The following is a 22,601-nucleotide window of genomic DNA, read 5'->3' on the forward strand; positions in this document are numbered from 1 at the left end:
TTACAGGATACAGAGAAACTGAAACTGAAAAAGAGAATTTGTTCTCAGCGAACCTCCCCAGGTTAAATAAAGGTAGATTGGCGATTTGACATTTTTGAAAGATATTTTACAGTTTAATACCAAATCCAAAGAGGTACTAAATTACTCACAGTATGCATTTGAAAATCTGTTTACTGTGAACATGCTTGCATGCTCTGTCTGTTTCAATAACGAGCAAGCCTGATGATTTAATCCGCTCTGCACCAATACTCTGCCTAGAATGTGCAATGTCTTGTTTTCTTCTTCTGTTTCTGTATTGTCCTTTGCCTGCCATAAAATATTAAATAAAACAGATTGTGAGAGATTATGTAGATTGGTAGAACCCAACTGTTCCTGTATTCTCAGTGGATAGGCTCTAATGCTGCAAGAGTATGTTATAAAGATCACGTCTATTTGGCTGTGGGCCCAGGCCACAATGTACCCTTGGCTTTCAACAGTGACGAAATCCAATCTGCTAAACCCTGTTGTTATAATTTTTCTGAATTATTGATGCAATCAGTCTGCTGTTGTTTTCTGTTTCACATTTAACACACCAAGTCAAGAAATGAATGGTACAGCTTACCTGTGTGTTAGGCCACATGCAAAAACATGTAAAAATCATTGCTACGACCAGGTCCCTAATTTGCACGTTGACTGGTGGTGATGGAAAAATGCATTGAATGTTACACAGGCAAGTCAGGAGTGAAAGTGCATGGATGGTGCAGATATGTTCGAAAGTGATCTCTTGATAGATGGCTCCGCCGTCTCGGGGATGTCATTTGAGCCGACTCTTTGTGACTGACTGTGTAGATTTGCCTACAGGGGGACGATACGAGCAGTGGTGTAAAGTAACTAAGTACATTTACTTAAAGGCCCGCTGACACGCCCCGAAATTATAATTGCGACCGTCAGGTCGCAGTTTAGTATCAAAACCTCCACCGGCCGTCCGTCCGTCCGTCCGTCCGTCGGTCACACGTCACACGTCACACCTTTGCCCTGCGGGCTTGTTTGTGTATTGTCACAGAGTCCACAGCTGATGATGTGGCGTGATGTCATCGTATCTCCATATATGGCCATCTCCGTATATGGAGATATAAGTCGTCCATGCCCAAGTAGGGGCTGGTGAGGTCAGACTTTGTGTGATGCTTAGGTTATCTCCATATATGGAGATTCAACATTCCAGGTGTAACTATGGCTGCCCGTATGACGTGAGAGGTGGAGGTTGTGGATTGGCAGGCAATGAGTCGAGGAATGCTCTCTTCCCTGGTGAGAATTGCCCCTTTATATAGGGCTTGTTTGTGTATTGTATGACATCACGCCACATCATCAGCTGTGGACTCTGTGATGTCATCGTATCTCCATATATGGCCATCTCCGTATATGGAGATATAAGTCGTCCATGCCCAAGTATGGGCTGGTGAGGTCAGACTTTGTGTGATGCGTAGGTTATCTCCATATATGGAGATTCAACATTCCAGGTGTAACTATGGCTGCCCGTATGACGTGAGAGGTGGAGGTTGTGATATTTGTGGAGATAAGCGACCAACTCCGATTAGGGAGTCTTACTGGTAGTATGATACAGTAGGTCACGTGGTCTCTTTGAAAACGGTCTGAAATAGTCTGAAACTCATGTCACAGTGTAATCTGCCCCTCGCCCCCCAACAATAGCTGACCAGTACAGTAAGTAGTCTAAGTACAGTCAATTAATTTGATTGGCTTATAATTGCGCATTCCCACAATGACATCATAAAAATATTAACTCATATTTTAAGATGACTTTTTAAAGTGACAGTACCCCTTTAGGTGACAGTACCCCTTTAAGTACTGTACTTAAGTAAAATGTTGAGGTATTTGTAGACTACTTTACTTCAGTATTTCCAATTTCCAATACTTTTACTTCTACCTCACTACATCTCGGATCCAAATATTGTAATCCTACTCCACTACATTTATTTGAAAACTTTAGTTACTAGTAGTTACTTTGTAGATTTAGATTATTATTAAGCCACGACACATATACAGACAGTTACCACTTCAACTCATACATTTAGGCCATTTGAAAATAGCTGATCTACAAGCTCATGCCTTGCGAGTGCGACAATGCGTTGAGCTTGTAGATCTGCTATTTTCAAAAGATTGTATACGTCTGAACACTTGTGAAACGGGACATTCTGCATAATGAGTATTTTCTTTGTACATGTTGAAAGTAACTAATACTTTTGTACTTTTACTCAAGTACATTTTGAATACTGGACTTTAACTTTCAGAGTATTTCTACATAGCAGACAGCAATTATATTTTTACTTGAGTAAGAAATGTGAGTACTTTTCCCACCACTGCTGTGTAGTAGAGTAGGCTAGCCATAAACCATAAAACCCTTGTGGAGTACTTTTATTTAGAGTCCTTTCCACTGTTTCCTCGTTTCCCGATTGTTTTGGGGAAACGAGGAAATGGAAATGCAGTGAGATAATAAAAAGTACTCTACAAACAAGGGTTATGATTTATGGCTAAGAGAGAGTAGCTAGGCTAACCTCGCATCACCAGGAGTAGGCTAGCCTACGGGGGACGATACGAGGCTCCTGGCCCTTTAAATTGCGGAGCTCCAACTTCCCTCTCCGCAGCCCTTGAAGGAGCTCACAGGGTTCCTCGCGGGTGCGGCGTTGTCTAGACTACCCCGGCAGTCAGTCGGGGATATTCGGCTCAGTAGCATCAAATTGGAGGGCGAATAAAGGCCGAATGACGGCTCTCGGACGCGGCAGACAGGCGGCCAGATGACGCGGGTTCGTCGGGGTTCGGCTGGCTTCTCGTTCTGCGGCTGCTATCGTTCACATGAGCTGTTGCCGGTGTCATTAAGGCCGAGAGAGGAGAGACAAGTGACGAGCGGCGTGGTGCTGCACCACCATCTGTCGTCGCCCGGGCTCGTTGAAGCAGCTGGGTAAACCACCGTCACGACCAGACCTGTCCGTCCTCCCGCGTGTCTTTTCCGTCCTCTCCATTATTTAGCGCAGTCGAGAGAGGAGAGACAGCGGAAAAGGCTCCACTGATGAGAGGGAGATGGAGATGTATTGGGCTGTGTAGCGTGGTGGCGGCGAGGTAGTAAATGTGACAAAAGGCGGGGATGGATGATGATGGGAGGCTGTTTTTAACGCAGGACAAGTGTGTGCGCTGCAGCACTTCTGTGCTACTTTAGTGTCCCCTCAGAGCGGCCGTTAAATCTGTGGTTTTCAACTCTTTTCTTATCAAGGTCCATTATTTATTTGGCATCTGAGCCACAGACAACGATTTGATGAGATTTCATGCCTCTCATACCCAAAAATATGTTGTTATTGTTGGATACGATAGTGTCCACAATTCCATGCCGTATTGATGTGGTACCATAGGAGAGATAACAGGCAAACGTTGATCAAAATAATACATTTTCTATATTCTCTAATTGTGAAGCTTTCTTTTAAATTAAGTAATGCAGATGTTTAAGAATAATGTAAATCTTGAGAGCGTAAAACGAAAACAAATGGACCTGTTGAAAACCACTGCATTAAATGAAAGTTAAACTTCTGATAAAACAGGCAGAAAAAAAACACAGTGTTTGTTTCGCCTTTGTGCGTCCCTCAGTCAGTCAGCACATTCATTCTACACCGCCCGGGTTGGAGGGGAGGGGATGGGGGGGCTATTAAGAGGAGGGGGGTGCATTGGCGTGGGCGCATTGACGGTCCAGCTGAAAGACAAGCCAGTGTTTATAATGGGTGAAACGTCACCGAATGAATCGACCGCCAGCTTACATCAGCATACAGTAGCCTTCTAGTATTTAGTGGCTCCACTTTTGAACTGCAAACCACAATCTCTTGTCTTGTATGTCTCTCGTTGTCTCCCACTCACATACTGTCACTTACCCCAGCCTCGCCTCTCTCCCATCAATCGAACGGTGCAGGACCCGCTTGCTCCGCCGCCGGCTACCGCAAGGCAGATGATGAGATGTCCGGGACCACATCACAGGCGGATCCCGTAGACGCCACGGCGCGGACGGTGATACTTAACCGGCCCCAGACCACCAAATTCTGTGATAACCATGTCAGGTAGGTGTTTCAGTTTCTAAGGTTGGACATTAAACCCTTTTTTAAATTGCTTTTACATTTTTGTTCTATGTGCACAAGTTATAGTCTGGCATGGGCTGTAGTGGGCTGTTCTACATCTTGTATTGTTATATATTGCAAGTTCCGATTAAAAACTTAAATGAACCACAGCTCTCCATTTACCTCTGGCTACTCTTGTTCTATTGATAAGGTTATGTAATGACTCACTTATTAAGTGGTTGTGTTTGCAACTTTGCTCTGTTGCAGTCCCACAGAGTGAGGCATGATCAGATGACACATGAAGAATCTCAGCAATAAAGTGCTTGGCTTGACAGTTAACACATGACCAATTAACTTAATCAATTAGGCCTCATGAATTACTTAAGACCAGAGTGAAAGCCAATTAACTACGCTCAAATGCATGTATATAGATTGCAGACAGCACATTAACTGTGTTTAAATTGAACAAAATCTTTACTGGGTTTCACAATTTAAATCATGGATTTAACTGTTGTGTTGTGAAGGACTGTAGGACCTGTAGGAGGATTTGGTGTTTGTTTTAATCAGCTATATGGATTACAAAGAGAAGGCATTTCAGCCTAGTTCTTCAAGACTCAGATGGATTTGTTCCATCAAGGACTTAATCCATGGACTTGCCCTTCTACAAAGACGGCATGATGTGTGCGGATGCGGATACAGGTTGAGTGGGCACTTAAACATTGTCGGCGCCCCAATTTACAATTTAGGCATTTAGCAGACGCTTTATCCAGAGCAACTTACAGTAAGCAAGGTAAATGGATGCATCAAAATCAAATGCATAGAGACAGACCTCAATGTTAAATAAGCAATTTTTTTCTATTAAAAAAGAAATGTATGCTTTAGAAAATGGTCAGATGTAATGTACATGATTTGAACATGCGCGTTACATCATTATCAGACCTAAATCTTCCCTTCAGCTTCTTGTTTGCCCAAAATGACACGGTTATCCACAGGTTTTATAGCAATTTGTAGCAATTGTAGACATAATTTAGTCGTGTCATTAAAATGATGATATGTATTTTATAAATAAATTTAAATATCCAATTTAACATAAAATAAAAACATAAAAAAATACCCAGTGTTCTCAGGTGCCCACTCTTCCGGTTACCTTGTGTGCTACCACATGGTTTAAGCCGAAGTCACGGCTCATGGCTCAGTCATGACTAGTTGAGGAGGAGAGAACTAGGACTACAAAAATGCATGGGGTGTCTGGGACATCAAACATCAGTGTATTGTATTGATGTAATCAATCAATCTCATGACACACGACTGTACTGAGAAAGTCAGGACAGGACCAGACTCTTTATTTACAGAGTAGTGTGTTTCGTCCTACACAGCCAACATGGGGGTGAATGCTCTGGGCATGTGGTTATCTGTCCTGACCAGGGTCATGGGCAGGGCCAAACGGAATCCCTTTTATCAATGTCCTCACAGGCAGCTGCTTTGTGCATATTTAATGGGATCTCTTGTGGGTATAAATACTAGGTTTGTGCTGTCAGGCAACCAACTGCTAGAGTTCCCTTCAAATGAATGGATGTCAGTCCTCTTGGCATGTTCAGTAGAATGTCTTGTCTGGCGCCATAGGAACATTCTCCTCATGTTTTCGTGGGTGGAAGCCTTGTCGGTAAACATTCATTGATCTGCCATTACTGTCAGGAGATTCGATTTTACTTTGAAAGGGCCCTATTTCTGTTCTGTTTATAAGATTAAAGTGGGCATTCAGTGGCTCATCTGATTGGATCACACATGCCATAGTGCCTCCCCTGGATAGTGATTGGTGAGATCGTTGGAGACCAGCTCTCAGACATGCCCTTTGATGTTCCTATGTTCCTGTATCTCTTTAGTTTATGTTTTAAAGGTTCAATACCATTATTGATTTCTCCAAGACTAGAGGCTCATAGCTTTTATCCCCACTCTAACTTCTCCTTTCCTTTACACTTCTCTCTGACCTCCTCTTTTCACTGTTTATTCTATATGGCCTGATGATTAGTGTTGCCCTCCTTCCTTGTCCATCGTAGAAGACACTGTTAACATTAAGGGTGGAAATGGTTGTCGAACATGCAAGCCTCACAGCTAGAAGGTCCTGGGTTCGATTCCTGCTGGGTTATGCTGCGGGCGCTGGGGGCGTGTTCACTCCCCCCGCGTCATCAGTGCCCACACTGAAGGCCATCCTCTCTAATAAGGTATTTAAGGACCTGCGTAGCAAGTTTAGCAACAGGTTTTTGATGCCTATAATATCTACTGAGCGAATTAAGAAATCCTTTGTTCCTGCTGCTGTTAGATTCCTTAACGTTAACGTACATCGCTAGCTTGGTTTTTGGGAGGGTGTCATGTAATTTGTAAAGTCTGTTATTGTTATTTGTTGTGTATTTGTATGTTTGTTATATGTTGTCATTGATTTTGTGTATTTGTATTCGCTCTGGTGGCAAAACATGTTTCCCTTTGGGGACTAAGCAATAAACCCATACCATACCATACCATACCATACCATACCACCCTAGGTGGGGTTGGCAAAAGGGCCTTTCTGTGTGGAGTTTGCATGTTCTCCCCATGTTCCCTAGGGTAGATACCCTCACAAAAACATGCAGTAATCCTGGTCTCTAGAATGCCTCCCCCTGGCCAGCCGGCCAGCCTGATGGAGGGGAAAGGAATTGGTTGGAATAACGTGTTCCTTCCACACGCTACGTCCTAATTCCCCCCTGTCAAGTGATAAGAAGCAGCCTGCTCACTATTCATGCACTGAAGGAAGCATGAGCTCAGCTCAGGGCCCTCCCCAGGTTGGCAGAGAGAAGGTAGCGCCCAGGATTACAGCTTAGGCAATTGGCACTGGGTGAAAAATGGGTTACAAAATTGTGGGATAAAAACTTGAAAAATAAGAAAAAAATTAAGTTTGAAGTGAGTGGTCGTGTGTGTGCGTGCGTGCGTGCATGTGTGTGTGCGCGCGCGTGCATGCATGCATGCATGTACATTTCAAGGCTGCTCAACAGCACCTCTCTGGTCACCCAGCGGTACAGACAGACACGCGCGCATACATACACAGTTACACACACAGCCACGTATAGGAGTACGGTGTGACCACCGCAAAAAAAAAGAACTTGCGAACAAATCTACCAAATTAACCACTTCAGGCATTGACACTAAGGCTTGCTCACCTGCCCCCGGCAGGTAAATAAAAGGTCCGGGCAGGTGAAGTTGGCTTTCAGGTTGCCCGACTGGGCAAGTGATCATTTGAGAGGGGACGCAACGTCTATAAACACAAAATGAGATATCTGTCTAAACACCTGAACGTGTCTGGTCTGTGGAATGTACAGTAACAAGTGTGAAACCATAGACATATATAATCATAGGTATTTCATATTTGGATTTGGAGGTATTGGGTATATATTTTTTTTGTTATTGCACAGCCCCAGAAAGTCTTCCCTATCATTTTATAATGGACAATTTACTTTTCGGAGCAAGTGGGCATGACCTTTGGGCAAGTAAAACTTGACCTGTACTTGCCCGACGGGCAAGTGCCTCTGAGTCCTTAGTGTCAACCCCTGCACTTAAAACCCTATGTCAGGGGTCGGCAAGTACTATAAGTTTGGCTTCGGGCCAACGTTCTTCTAAGCCATTAGATGGTGGGCCAGAACACAATCCATTACTAATTTAGGACCAGGAATTGAAAAAACAACATTGTATACTTGTTAAAATGTGTGTGGTATAACTATTGCTAGAAGTACAAGGAATCAAATGTTACAGGTGCACAAAGACATCCTCTTGTAATCCTTTTGGAATGTGGCACTTGGACTTGGTGGATATTTATTTCATCATAAAGTTAAAAAAAAAACATTTTATCTGGAGACTATAATTATTTGTTCCATGTGCAGACTGTATTGTAAATGATTTACAAAGTAATTTGCCGGGCCAGATATTATCGTTGGCAGGCGAGTTCTGGCCTACAGGCCGCCTGTTGCCAACCACTGCCCTATATACAGTACCTACCAGTACTGGTAGGTAGGACAGTACAGACCCCAAGGGTCTAGACTGTCTTGGTCCCCTCTGTTCTGTCCTCTAGTCTAGTCTACACTACACTACACTACACTAATAGATCTACAACATGGGGATGGGGATTGAGAATTGGAATTGGATCGGAAACGATTCCGAAGTTATTGATAATCCTCCTAAATCCCTTGGCTTAAGAGGCTAGTGTTGTGTCATGTCATTAAAATCAAGCTTTTGATTTTTGTTGAATTTTGCTGCCATTTCCCAGTAAAACAAGAAACATTAATTTAATGGCGTGCAGGTGCATATTGTTTCAATGTTGCGCATCAGTTGACAACATCTCTACCTTTGATTGTCTGCAGAAACGTAATGAAAGAGTGCCCTAGATTAGAACCAATTTGCCAATAATGGAAAGCACCATCGATAAGGGGATTGAAATCAATAAAAAGTAATGGTCCCCATCCCTAACGCATTGTGAGCGACTGAGTGTGTAGATCTGCTATTTTTAATATGTTTGAAAAACCTTTCAGTTTAATACTAAATCTAATGAGGCGCCCATTAAATTACTTCCTGGTCATATTTGAAAATCTTCTGCAGTTGCAGGCGGTTACTGTGAGCATGCTTGGCCAGTCTCTGTTTCAATACGAAAGAGAAAGCCTGATGATTGCTATTTTCGCTGAACGGCCACCGATTATGACATGGCCAGAATTGAGATGTTCATGTGGTTAAATCTGCATCATTAACTATGAGAGGAATGCCTTGCCTCTGCCTCTAGATTTGCAGTCGTTGGGCTGTGTTATTACACTGAGCACATCTACATTGTTTCTGTAAGGACTGTGCAGAGCTGCTTAACACCAGGACAGCACTACCCCTGCAGTTCACACTCACAGCTGAAACATCAACCAGCATTATACCCACTGCATGATACATCGACAGATGTGTGTGTGTGTGTGTGTGTGTGTGTGTGTGTGTGTGTGTGTGTGTGTGTGTGTGTGTGCGTGTGCGTGTGCGAGTGTGAAGTGAGTGTGTGTGTGCGCGTGCGAGTGTGAAGTGAGAGTCTGGTATCATTGGTCTGTGATTAGATTAAAGTACTGCTCTAGTGGATCTGTGATTAGATTAAAGTACTGCTCTAGTGGATCAAGTGTGTCCAGAGCAATGGGGTCGTGTTGTGGTTTGTGTAGACACAGGAAATAGACCATATTCAGTTATTCACACGGCGGCCACCTTGCCATTAAGTTAATGAAATGCCACCCTGTTTTTTTCAATGCAAATTGTAAACATGGCCGGCTGGTGAATATGGTCTATTAACAGAAGTTATTTCGGTTTGAGTTAGATGTCCTGCCCCTTAGGTTGTGTGTGTGATGGGGTGGGGTGGGGTGGGGGCGGGGGGGGGGGGGGGGGGGGGGGGGGGTTGTGTACATTTCAAGTAAATTCGGGCACTCAAAAACACGCACACTAGTACGGACAAACACAAACCATTAGGCAAGGGCCATTACAGGGGTCCTTGAATTCACTCTAAATGGATGGGAACAAGGCAGTACTTGATACATCAACATGTCAACATTTATTTATAGGGTCTTTAAAAAGCTCTTACGTTAGCTGCTGGCTATATCTAGACTAAATTGAGACAGTTGTCTGATCAATACTGTCGATTGAGTGACAAGCTTGGTCTGCCAAGGCCTCTCGCAGTCCTTTTCTGTGGCCTTGGGTCTAAATTTAGATGATTGGACTTTACTAGGTGTGCTCCATTTATAGGTACATTGTGTGTGCGGCGCTGTGCGCCCCATTATGGATCCGTTTGCTTGGACTCCCGGAGGACACTTGAGTGTCGCTAATTGGTTTTCAAGTGCAGCAATAAATGAAACCCAAAGGAGTCTCTTCATATTTAAGCTCAATTTATGCTTCTTTCCACTGCAGCTTCGCCCACTGAAAATAACCACATTTATCAATCAATTATATTTGGCCAGAGACGGGGTGTGAATTAGGATTTAATCGTTAGTGGTGTGCTTTTAGATGACACCACTGGTGCATGGAACTAATGCCACATTTACACACACACACACACACACACACACACACACACACACACACACACACACACACACACACACACACACACACACACACACACACACACACACACACTTCTTTTCACCAATGCTTGATCTGGTCTCTGCTTCGTTAATACAAAGGGAATGTGATCCCTGACATTCTTGCCTGATCTCATTCCACAGTACCACCAAGTATAGCGTGCTCACCTTTCTCCCACGGTTCCTGTATGAGCAGATCAGGCGGGCTGCCAATGCCTTCTTCCTTTTCATTGCCCTCATGCAGGTAAGCCCACACCACGACACAACAACAACAGCAGCAGCAGCAGCAGCCTTCAGCTCTGTTAAGCCTCAGTTATACTTGGTTGCTTGCCGGTGTCGTGCTCAGCAAATGTCAGATCTACAAGCTCACACCGCGTCACGAACGTGATGTGTTGTGAGCTTGCATATCTGCTATTTACGGCATGCAAACACTGGCGCGCAACTAATCATAAATTAGGCTTTGGCTGGATACTTATGTTTTGGTTGTTTTGACTAAATAACCACCCTCTCTGAAAGCTTTTAGATGTAATGTTCGGTTGCAAACAGCCTTCTTGTAATGAAACATTGATTTTATAAAAAGGACACGACCGGAGTTAATAGAGTTAATGCGTAAGGTAAACAGAAGGTTGGTATTTTATTTCAATCCAGTACGGGGAATCAGGGATAGCTGATACTTTACTGAAACTACGCTGAACTTCACGCTACACTGATTCGCAATCAGTTCAAAAGCTTACTCCCCCCATCATGTCTGTGCACTGTGCTTCACAAAGCTTAACCACTTGATGCAGCGCTATGTAACTTTCCTCTTCTACCCTGGATTTGAACCCTGTTTCCTGCGCAAGTGCTGAAATGTTTACCATTGAGCTAATAGAGCCTGCCTGCTTGTTCAGGGGTTAAATTCAATATTGACCATCAGGTCAAAATTCATGTCAGATCCTGTGTCTAGGTGAGACATGACCTTTGACACAATCTAGATCTCCATAGAAGAGCAGAGAGACAAAATATAACCACCCCAAATTGTATAAGATAAGTTATGTTGTATTAACATAATCTACCATACAGATTGGACAAAATTATATTTTGAACTTTGAACTGAATTTGTTCACAGCTAAAATGTATAAAAGTGCATACCGTACCGTACAATGTACTTCTAATCCATGGAAGTAGTTTGGCTCATTTGTAGCGGTGACACAAATATGATATAATGATGGTCTGAGGACCGAAATGTCCACTTCTGTCCTCTGTCATTTTATTTTCACTATGTCACTTTTTGTACTTTTGCAAGTAAAATACTAAGACTATACTTTTGCATCAAAAGAGCCTCAATATTAATTTGTCTGTATGCAAGGCTATCATGCAGGTCACAACGCTCACAACACGTCGCTTTGCGCTGCGTTGTGGGCTTGTAGATCGGCTATTTTCACTCGAAATAATAATGAAAAACAAAATGTAGGAAACAAAAAATTAAGGGACCCATAAAAATGTTTCCGAACCACAAATGGGTCCCAACCCAGTCCTTGGGAAACAGTCATATAGACTATAATCATCAACAATGAACATTTACAGCACAATACTGTCCATTTAACTGCCCTAACAGTAATGTGTAAATCAATAACTAACTAGGCTGCCTTGGTGTCAGTTTATGCTCAGACCAAATTGTCCTTGGTTCCAATCTGGCTCAGGAGGACCTGTGTTGCTTGTCATTCCCCATCTCTGCCCTCAGTATCCTGAGCTTCTTTACCATGTTCTACACTAGTTTTAGAATGAAGCAGAAATGCATTATGTCAGATCTTTTACCGATTACAACAATGATTTCTGATCGCCAGTCACTTTGCTTCTTCTCAGCAAATCCCAGACGTGTCTCCGACGGGTCGTTACACCACCCTGGTGCCGCTCATCTTCATCATGACCGTAGCAGCAATCAAAGAGATCATAGAGGACTATGTGAGTATCATGGTGCCTCCTGCTGACCAGGGACTGGACAAGACACAGATCATGGCTTCACTCATTATTTTGTTAGGATTCTGAGATTTTTGTCGAGCAATTCTTGGCGAGTGACAGGGTTGTACGATGAAGTATAAATTGACCCTTAGACACGTCTCTGTCTCTGCAGAAAAGACACAAAGCAGACAACACCGTCAACAAGAAGAAAACCACAGGTACTGTGTGTTTGTGTGTGTGTGTGTGTGTGTGTGTGTGTGTGTGTGTGTGTGTGTGTGTGTGTGTGTGTGTGTGTGTGTGTGTGTGTGTGTGTGTGTGTGTGTGTGTGTGTGTGTGTGTGTGTGTGTGTGTGTGTGTGTGTGTGTGTGTGTGTGTGTGTGTGTGTGTGTGTGTGTGTGTGTGTGTGTGCGTGCGTGCGTGTGTGCGCGTGTGCGTGTGCGAGAGATGTGAGAGTCTGGTATCATTTGTCTGTGATTAGGTGTGTTTGTGTGTGCGCGCGTGTGCGAAATGTATGCACACTTTCCGTGGGTCTGCTTGTATGTATTTTCCATGGGTTTATTGTTTGCCTTTCATGGTCGAGTGAAAGGTTGTTTTTTGTTCCTGCCAATAGGGCAAGTGCTGCAGCCACACACAATAGTTGGATGTGTATGAATACTGTATGAGAGCCACTCAATAGGCTGACTGATGGCTGTGTTATCTTTGCCTCACAGTGCTGCGAACTGGAGCATGGCAGACCATCATCTGGAAACAGGTACTGCAGTCCTCCTCATCCTTGTCCCTAACCATCTCACCACTGCTGTCAAGAGCTCAAGGCCTGTTAGTTAGTGCGTCAGGGTATCTCTTTCTTTCAAGCTGGCTCTTTTCGACTGCAATGGATAACCCTGAGCCTTTCCAGAGCCGGTGAAGTTCTGTGATGGCTTTTTTGTTTGCTTGTTTGCGTCACCCAACAACACTGATCGTTACACCATCGCTTCAATGCCACTTTATCACAGATGTACTGTGCTGTTCCTGCGTTTATAGTTTCCTGAAGCATAATTTATCTTCTCCATCATGCCAAAAAGAATAATCCGGACCTTCAGTAGTCAAAACGGACAAGTGATATAAGTTATCAATAGGTCTGTAAACTTACACCACATCCTGTGGTGTAGGCTTGTAGATCTGCTCTTTTTGGTGCACAACACCGTCATGCTACAGTACAAGCCCACTAGGCTGAGCGTGTTTTGGGCATAGCATGTCGGTTAACCTTTTACGTAATAGCCTACATAATCAGCTTTTTCGTTTGCTTTGTTACTGTCATGTTTTCTGTTTCATTATACTAAGAAGTCACTTTCCTGCAATGTTTCACTAAGTTCTTTGCCCCACTGCTGTCTTGAGGCTTTTATAGATTGTAGCAACTCGCTCATTGCAATGAACTGATGATTCATTTTGTGACATGCACAACTTTGAGCTGTGATGTGGGTATATCTGAAATTGATGGCTTGACTTTGTTTTTATGATTGCATGCACACTTTGAAAATCCATTCATTTTGGGAAATATGTCAAGGGATGTCTGTTTCGCCACCACATCACTTTTGGTATAATCACGTCAATAATTATTTACCAGTAATATTTATATTTAACAGACAGATTTTAATTGGTCAATGGCAGTCATATACAGTACCAGCTAACGGAAAGCTTCTGGTCTGTCTCTGTCGTGGACAAATCAGAACATGGGTCAAGCTACAGGGTTCATACAGGTCGCCCTGTAAAATAGGTTAAGGCGTGGAAATAATTTGGTCAAAATTCAGTACTGAATGAAAATTATGGCAAAAGGTACTGAAGAATACATGACATCTGAGAAGCTACCGTAAATATATTCTGTTGCTTTTAAAAGTTATTGTTTTTACAGTGTGGTTCCTAGAGGCTGAACGGTCTAGAAGTGGGTCTGTGCGTGTGTCTGTCTGTTTGTGTGTCTGTCCATAGCTAATCTTGCAACCACTGGACCGATCAGTGCAAAATTTAGAAAGGCCATGGAAGTAAGTTAAAGGAGAATCTTGGCCTAGACGGTTATTTTACATTTAGTTTGCGTTCTTCTCTCCCAAAAATAGTAGTCCAGGTATTTCTCTAGCTCGAAAATCTTTTTTTTTTCTTTACATGTCTGCCGTGCTTTGAACTCATGTTTGAAATATCGTCTTGCGAGAAATCTAAATCCTATTGGAGTCAATGCGAAGTGCTGCACACCCACATCTGCGGATCTGCTCTTGTAAACGAATAATGGAGCATTATGGTTGATTTTCGAGCAAGAGAAATAAGCGGATTAACAATATAACCAATCGCTCCTGTTTGGAGCCGTGATCGGGTTGGGCAAATGGACATAATTGCCTATTTTGAAAAAAAAAAAAAAGAAATAGCCTTCTAGGCCGGAATTCTCCTTTAATTCTGAAATGTCTCATCAAAGTAAATATTAAGCAAGTCAGCACATTCATTTCCAAGTGGCTATTGTTGAATATTTTGACATTTGTGGACATTGCATCCAACACATATCTACTCAACAGCTCGTATTGAGTAGTTTCATGTCATTTCACTAGTGCCAAAATGCTAGTGTATAAACTTTGGGAGCTATGAACTTCTTACTGTCACTTTCCCTACCTTGCTCTCCTCGGCCCCTAATTAATCCACTTCTTGTTTTCTGTTTTTCTGTCTTTCTTAACTCTTCTCCCTTTCTAACAACCCACCTGTTTCTCTTGTCATCTCCTCCTTTCTCTCTCCCCATGTTGTTGTAATGCTGCCCCCTGGCCACAAGGTGGCAGTAGGAGACATAGTGAAAGTGACTAATGGACAGCATCTTCCAGCTGACATGGTCATAGTGTCCTCCAGGTCAGCCTCCACTGTTTGTTTGTGTGTGTGGGTGTGGGGTGTGCATGCGTGCATTTCTGTGCTTGTGTTAGCATGCATGCTTGTGTCTACAAGCATGCACAGTTGTCTACGTCTCTTTGTGTTTATGGAGCATTTGTCTGTATTCCATCAAATTGAATTTATTCCACTTGTGTCCCACTCATCTGATGTGAAGTTTTTAACACTCATAGTCTTGTTAGTGTAGATGTTTTCTGTCATTTTCACCTCACTGTTTTTACACCTATAGTTGTAGTAAAAGGAGCTGTGTGTCCACATAAAGCATTGTTTAAGTGCCGGAGCGCTTTGGATATTGCACTGCGAGTGTGCTGCGATAATGCCTCCGCTCAATGTTTGTCGCATGTGGGGATGTCACTCCAACCCACTGCGTACTAGCGTCTCCGTTTCCAGGAAACGCTTTCTATTTTGCAATTCGGTTGAACAAAAGCAGTATTTTAAATTATCAAAAAATGATTACCTAGACATCTAGTATAATTGCATATTATTTGCTATATTCAGCATGAAGTTGTATATTCTTAAAGGCAGGCGTAAGGACCGGCGCTGGGAAGAGGAGCGCTCCTAGCGTGTCTTTACAACCCTTTCTGTGGACACGGCCCATAAGACTAGTATAAAGATACCCAAGAATCATCAGTGATGTCATCTGTTGTTCATTGACTAGGGTTTATGACGTTTTACTCATGCTCTAGATAAATGCTTAATGACATTTTTGAAGTCCTGGATTGATTGAATAATTAAGTTTGCAAAAAGTACAGAGTTACAATTATAACGATAATGCTAAAATGATAACACAAAAATCCCAGAGGGCTGAGTGGTCCTGTGTATTCATGGGCCCCTTGAACCCCCAAATCACGCTATTGTCACATTAATGATCATTTATATGTTGGTTTCATGACCCATGTCACAAAACAAGGATGTTTTTCCAACAGAAAGTGTCTATGGGTCTCTTTGATACACTGTTAATACTACTACGTCACTCTGAGTATTGTGACGTCACTGATCTATCCTTGGTATCTTTATTCTAGGTTGTAAAAAAAAGTTTTACTCTGTAAGGGGATTTGTGTTGTGTTCACAGTGAACCCCAGGCCATGTGTTACACAGAGACCTCCAACCTGGATGGAGAGACCAATCTGAAGATCAGACAGGTATGAAGCTTTCTGAAGGGTCATGAAATCTCTGCTTTCATTTACTCTCCATCCATGCCACTAGTTTTTAACATGTTCCTTAAATGAAATGGGTGTATTCGCAGCAGTGGAGAGGGAGGGTGAGTGGCTGGAGGAACTATGACTATTGTGTATGGGGGAGTGAACATATGGGGGAGTTAACATCTTGTATATCTGCGACTTTTCCTCTGACAAAAAGAGCAATTAAATGGCAGCGTTTGTGGCCGAGATTCCTGCCTATAGGGGCAGCACAGAGCCACTTTTATGGCATTAAAGATCATTTGTTGCACAAACCATTAAAAATATGTTATGTTTCAGGACGTGATTTATATCAAGTAACAGAAAAACAAATTGATTTGTTGATTTCCTTTGAGACAACCTTTGTTCAAATGTCTCTTAGTTTAAACTCATATTCCATGCACACACATATTCTCATATCCTGTCTGTCTGTCTGTCTGTCTGTCTGTCTGTCTGTCTGTCTGTGTCTCTCTCTCTCTCTCTCTCTCCCTCCCAGGGTCTCTCTCTCACAGCCGGTCTCCAGTCCTTGGAGGAACTGATAGGTCTGTGTGGACGTCTGGAGTGTGAAGGCCCCAACAGACATCTGTATGACTTCACTGGTACTCTACGCCTGGAAAACCACAAGTAAGACACACACCTCAAGAATATCATTACTATGCTGTTATTCAGTTACATCTCAGCAGCTGGTCTGCAAAATGTGATACGTTATTTAAATTATCACTCCACTGGTACGCCTAACTTTTTCATTTAGGTGCATCAGCATACGCTAATAGAGTTTGATGGTAATAATTCATTTTATATTTAAATTGTACCTTTTTTGTTTTTTGTGAGCTCCCATTCACATTGGTACGTTTATGTAAATGCTTGTACACACAGTAATAAACGTAGCTTGCAAAGCTTTTTAGGTCAACAGGACCCTAAGTCCATCTTGTATTGCATTAGCAATAAGCAATATGACAATGTGATTACCATTATTTGTTTACAATTACAGCCATGGGCCAAACTTTGTTGGAAATCGACGTCACTTAGCGCTGCACTGTGGTTAACTCATTATTGTGGTAGTGAACATTGTGTTTATAGTACAACACGCATTTATTACAGCAAATTGTGGCTGCAAATGCCAAAAAACGAACAAGAGATTTCTGACGGCGTGTTGTGTACACAAAGCGTGACATATCCAAACATTTCACCCTAGCAGCTGCTTGTGTAACCCTTTCAATTTGGGAAAGCATCTGTGTCATTTTAGATGTTGCCATTTCATTTATACAGTATAGCAACATAATTCTTTCAGAAAACTGTTTATCTGATTAGGGATTAGTGTCCTGCGTAAAATTAACCTGTTACATTAAATGATCAATGAAAAAGCTCATCTCTGTTGCAGAGTTGCGGATCACAGACTGCATAATTGTTGACACATCCAACCAACTGTCAGCAGCCTGTGTTGGTTTCATTTTGGTTTATTAAATAGCACAGTGAAGAGTGACAGGAAACAAGGAAACAGGGAGAGACAGAGAGAGACAGGGAGTGACAAGGCTGTCAGGCTCTGTAATCGAAACCATGACTTGCTGTCAGGCTGCATTAGATCCTATAATCGGCATTTATTTGAAAATATGAATATAAAATGCCTAGCGCCAAAAAAAAAACAAGGCAGAATTTGCCTAAACTGAGTTTGGAGCCATGATACTCTATGCCTCCTACAGAGTAAATCCTCAGTGTAAATTTACTCCCAAAGAGTTCATTTTTACAATTGTGGATTATAATACCACACATTGTTAACTTACACCATATCCTTTTCCACGCTCCTCACCAAACCTAACTCCTTCTCTCCACAGCCCTGTTCCTCTTGGTCCAGACCAGGTGCTGCTGCGAGGAGCCCAGCTCAGGAACACACAATGGGTTGTAGGAATCGTAGTCTACACTGGGCACGACTCCAAGCTGATGCAGGTAAAACTAATGACCTTGCACGGTTGCTTAAACATCTGTTTGACTACTGGCCTCTGAGGCCTGATTTGTACTTGGCTGCGCGGCTACGCGGATGTTTGGATGTCTGGATGTTGCACACTGAAAATGGCACAAGCTCACGCCGCATCACAGTGCGACACATTGTGAGCTTGTACATCGGCTATTTTTGGTGTGCAACACCCACGCGTGGCTATGTATAAATCAAGCCATAAGTAAGAAATGTGCACACACACACAGAACTCGACCAAGGCGCCCCTGAAACGGTCCAACGTGGAGCGAGTGACCAACGTACAGATCCTGGTTCTCTTCTGCATCTTGCTGGTCATGGCTCTCATCAGCTCTGTTGGCGCTGCAATATGGAACCGACAACACACAGAGGAGGCATGCTGGTACCTGTCCCGCGCTGGTGAGAATCCCCACACCCCACACACACACACACACACACACACACACACACACACACACACACACACACACTTTCATTTCATTTATTATTTCGAACATATTAAAATATAAATGAGAAAAACACAAAAGAAATAAAAAGGAAGAATTCCATTTTTTTCCTACTTTTGTAATAAACAAGGCATGATCTACACTACAGGATCAAAATGCTTAACTGAGGTCTAGAAATACTCCTATTGCACAATCTTTGTTTACTATTGCCGTAGTTACTGTCTCAACAAATTCCATAAGTGCATGTGTTGTTGTCCTTTTAGCCCTAAAACCGTATTGCTGTTCACATAATACATTGTGTTTGGTGATAAACTCATCTAACCTATTATAAAACACTTTCTCCAATATTTTAGAAGACTGTGGAAGTAAGGAAAAAGGTCTGTAATTTGTGAGTTCATGTTTGTCTCCAGCCTTATATATTGGTATGACTTTTGCCATTTTCATCTTGTTAGGGAATATTCTTATTTTTAACGATTTTGGAATCTCCTTAGATGAATTCATCTGCCACCAAATTCATTACATTAATAGTTGTATTATTGACAGAAAATAATTTGTATATCCTATTTCCCCAGCCCATTTTTTATAATGCCATGTATGTTTAATATTACTCTTGTTTTCCTCCGGTACTTTACTGCTTTTACTGCTTCTACTGCTTCTCATAATTCATATAAGTTTGTTTTTATATGTCTCGTCTAGACATATGTCATGTCTAAGTGTGTTCTGTCCTCTTTTTAAGAATTCTTTATATCTTGCATTTTTCTTCTTGCATGCTTTTTGTATTCCTTTAGTTAGCCATGGTTTTGATTCATTCACATGGCCTACATACATAGACCTTATTCCAGTCTTGGTTCTTATTCATATTATAGACTAGCCAAGCCATGGTTCACATGACAGTCTGACAGTCAGGGCTAAATTCAACTGATTGTCTCCACCAGCCGAAGGCATGGGGGAGAGTATGTTTTCCCCTCCGTCCGTCCGTGTGTCCGTCCGTCCGTGTGTCGGTGCGTGTGTCCGTGCGTCCGTCCGTGCGTCCTCGCAGTTTGTGTGCAGCTAATCTCAGTCGCCGTTGGCCCGGTCGCTGCCAAAGTGAGCACACACATTCCCTGGATGCCAATCTAGAACCTCTGCCCTAAATTTTTCAAATGGGCTTTTTCTAGCGCCACCTAGTGGCCGATGTTCGCAAGACACATTTCTGTGCACTACTCTTACAGATTTTGTCCAAAAATCCTACATATCGGTAGGAAGTATCTCGACAGTCATGTGATCGACACGGATCTGTCCGATTTTTCATATTCCATCCTTCCTGATTGGCTAAGATTGGCTTCCAAAGTTTGTAGGATTGAGCCGTTTGGAACAAAATGCCTCAAATCCCAAACGCAAAGTGCAATTATCATGAAATCGCGCACACACGTTCCCACTAGGTCGAAGAAGAAATGCCACTTACAATTTTTGAAATCAGCCTCATGGTGGCGCTATAACAGGCCGATTTGTGGTTTTACCTATAACTCCATCGATCAGTTTCAAACTTTGTAAGCGCATTCCCTAGAGGCTAAGGATAAACCTTTGCCCTGCATTTTTCACATCAGCCTTTTATAGCGCCACCTTTGGGCCGACTTATGTAAAACACATTTTTGGATATTACTCCTTGAGATTTTATCCAAAAATCACGCAAATCGGTACACAGTATCTCTATAGTCATGTGATCAAGTCCGATCCGTCTGTATTTCATATTCCATCCTGATTGGCTAATATTGGCTTCCAAAGCTTGCAGGATTGCTCCGTTTTTGAACAAAATGCCTCAAATCATCAACGCAGCTTGCGATTACCGTGATGCCACACATATTCCCACTAGGTCAAGGAACAAATGCTACCTTTTTGACATTGGCCTGTTATAGCGCCACCAGCAGGTAGACTTTAGCAAAACACATTTTTGGAACACAATGCTTCAAATCATGCATGCAGCATCAGATTGCCATGAAAGATCTAAGTTGAAGAACATATGCCACCCTTTTTACATTGGCCTATTATACAGTAGCACCACCAGGACGCACGGCCTGGTGGAGACCTGTGCTCGGAAGAGCACTGCTTCTAGTTTGTATTTATTTTCAGTTGACACATTTAGAGCAGCCCAGTTATTACTGTAGATGTCTCAGCGCAATAAGTTTCACCTATTGAACTTCGATTCATTTTATATTATTTATCTTATATTATTTATGGACCACATCACATGAACGCATGTCTTACCATCTGACGAGGAAGGATACCATATGGCTGAAATATAGCGGTGTCCAGAAAATATACATTCCCCATTCTGACGTAGGACAGTGATTAATCCAAAAGACGAATTTCCCTTCAGTAATCATCAATAAGCTCTGGTCCATAATCTATCGGATAGCAGTGTTTCACGTATGCCCTGGATTCCAACATAATCTTTTTTTACCTCAGTAAAGGTGAGCAATGTTAAGTGGCAAAGGCTATCCCTTTTCATGTTTATTAGCCTATTTGGTGGTGGGGTTAAACTTTATTCTCATTACACATGAGACCATTACGTTCAGCTGATCCATCGTGGAAAGTTGTGAATGCGATGTGACGCTGAGCTATATTTTGTGACGAGAGATGAAGTTGGACTTCCTCAGCACGGTGAAGCTGCATATTATGGGGCCAGATTCCAAGCTGGTGTGGAACAATGCAAATGTACTTCTCGGGAACGCGCTTCTGATTTCACGATCAGCTGGCAGCTCCGCACATTTCAGGGACTTACACACCGCTTTATGAATTGCTTAGAGAAAATACATCCTCCTTTAGTAACTTTATTTACAGATTATTTACGACCACCTTGGTGAACATTGGGTTCCCTAACCCTAACCCGGCCCCAACAGGATCGCCTCGGAGCGGAGGAGGGTTGGCGCTCAGACCCATTATAAAAGTCGCTCGCTCACGCTCAACTAAAAAACGTCTCTCTCCGCTCCCCGCACCGCTCGCGCTCCACTCCGCTCGTATGCTCTGCAACCTGTTGCTCCAGTGTTTCCAATTCAGCCACAGAAGGCTCATCACTCTCTGCGGCCTCCTTTGTGGTTGCCCTGACATAGAGCTGGTGTCTTGTCTTCAGCCCATTGATGACAAGATCATTCATCCTCGAGTAGGGCTCAAGATCCACCACTTGATTTTCCAGAATAGCGATCTTTTTTGCCTTCTCTATATTTTGTTTTTTAAGTAGTTGAACCATCAATCCCATTACTTCTTTTGTTGATTGGAAATTGTTGTAAACTCCTCTGTCATGAAGTTCAAGGTATTTTTGTATCCTCCCAAGTCACAGCCTTTTTTGGAGGCATTTTTATTACACCACAAGCCGATCTACAAACTCGAGCATTCAGTTATTCAATAACAACACTCTAATGGTTCACGGAAGAGATGTGTAAATAAATCCAATAAAAGAAGTTAAAAAACACAAAGGACACAAGCACATCAAACACTCACTGCATGCATCTCTGCGTGCCTCTGTGTGCGACACGCGCACACACACACACACGTCTTATTCATAGTTGTGTCCTATCAGAATGTGTTGGCTATGTTTTTATAATTAACTGTGTGTGTGTGTGTGTGTGTGTGTGTGTGTGTGTGTGTGTGTGTGTGTGTGTGTGTGTGTGTGTGTGTGTGTGTGTGTGTGTGTGTGTGTGTGTGTGTGCACAGGTGACATCTCGGTAAACTTTGCGTACAACCTACTGACATTTATCATCCTGTACAACAACCTGATTCCCATCAGCCTGCTGGTGACCCTGGAGGTGGTCAAGTTCATACAGGCCCTCTTCATTAACTGGGTATGGTCAATGTGTGTGTGTGTGTGTACATGGTATTACACTATACCTATGAGGGTCCGATATCCCCACAAGTATAATAGAACTTGAGCAATCAACCTTGTGAGGGCCTTTTTCCTGGAAATATTGTTTTCATTGTGGAAGATCTTTACAGCTGAA

The 22,601-nt window shown here is 42.7% G+C and overlaps 2 protein-coding genes across 8 annotated transcripts in view; one reads left to right on the forward strand and one right to left on the reverse strand.

The window, feature by feature from the left end:
- cdk8 (cyclin dependent kinase 8) overlaps window positions 1-4,027 on the reverse strand; it is a 41,802-nt gene extending 37,775 nt beyond the window's left edge. The window contains exon 1 of the mRNA XM_080752251.1: window positions 3,909-4,027. The gene's annotated coding sequence lies outside the window, so the exon portion shown is untranslated. The remainder of the gene's footprint in view (window positions 1-3,908) is intronic.
- The window catches only part of atp8a2 (ATPase phospholipid transporting 8A2), a 90,276-nt gene that overhangs the window by 12,785 nt on the left and 54,890 nt on the right, over window positions 1-22,601 (forward strand). For 5 of the 7 annotated variants that reach the window (XM_080752239.1, XM_080752242.1, XM_080752240.1 and 2 more), the window contains 12 exons: window positions 3,947-4,091; window positions 10,346-10,445; window positions 12,047-12,145; window positions 12,315-12,360; window positions 12,853-12,893; window positions 14,925-14,998; window positions 16,107-16,176; window positions 16,709-16,836; window positions 18,045-18,156; window positions 18,412-18,580; window positions 18,981-19,004; window positions 22,318-22,445. In XM_080752239.1, the coding sequence (XP_080608365.1) occupies window positions 3,947-4,091; window positions 10,346-10,445; window positions 12,047-12,145; window positions 12,315-12,360; window positions 12,853-12,893; window positions 14,925-14,998; window positions 16,107-16,176; window positions 16,709-16,836; window positions 18,045-18,156; window positions 18,412-18,580; window positions 18,981-19,004; window positions 22,318-22,445 (1,136 nt within the window). Of the gene's footprint in view, window positions 1-2,496; window positions 2,954-3,946; window positions 4,092-10,345; window positions 10,446-12,046; window positions 12,146-12,314; window positions 12,361-12,852; window positions 12,894-14,924; window positions 14,999-16,106; window positions 16,177-16,708; window positions 16,837-18,044; window positions 18,157-18,411; window positions 18,581-18,980; window positions 19,005-22,317; window positions 22,446-22,601 lie in introns of those variants that run through there. The other 2 variants (XM_080752244.1, XM_080752241.1) reach the window with 2 other exon arrangements.

This window comes from Nannobrachium achirus (assembly GCF_963921795.1).
Source record: "Nannobrachium achirus genome assembly, chromosome: 21".
Lineage (NCBI taxonomy): Eukaryota > Metazoa > Chordata > Actinopteri > Myctophiformes > Myctophidae > Nannobrachium > Nannobrachium achirus.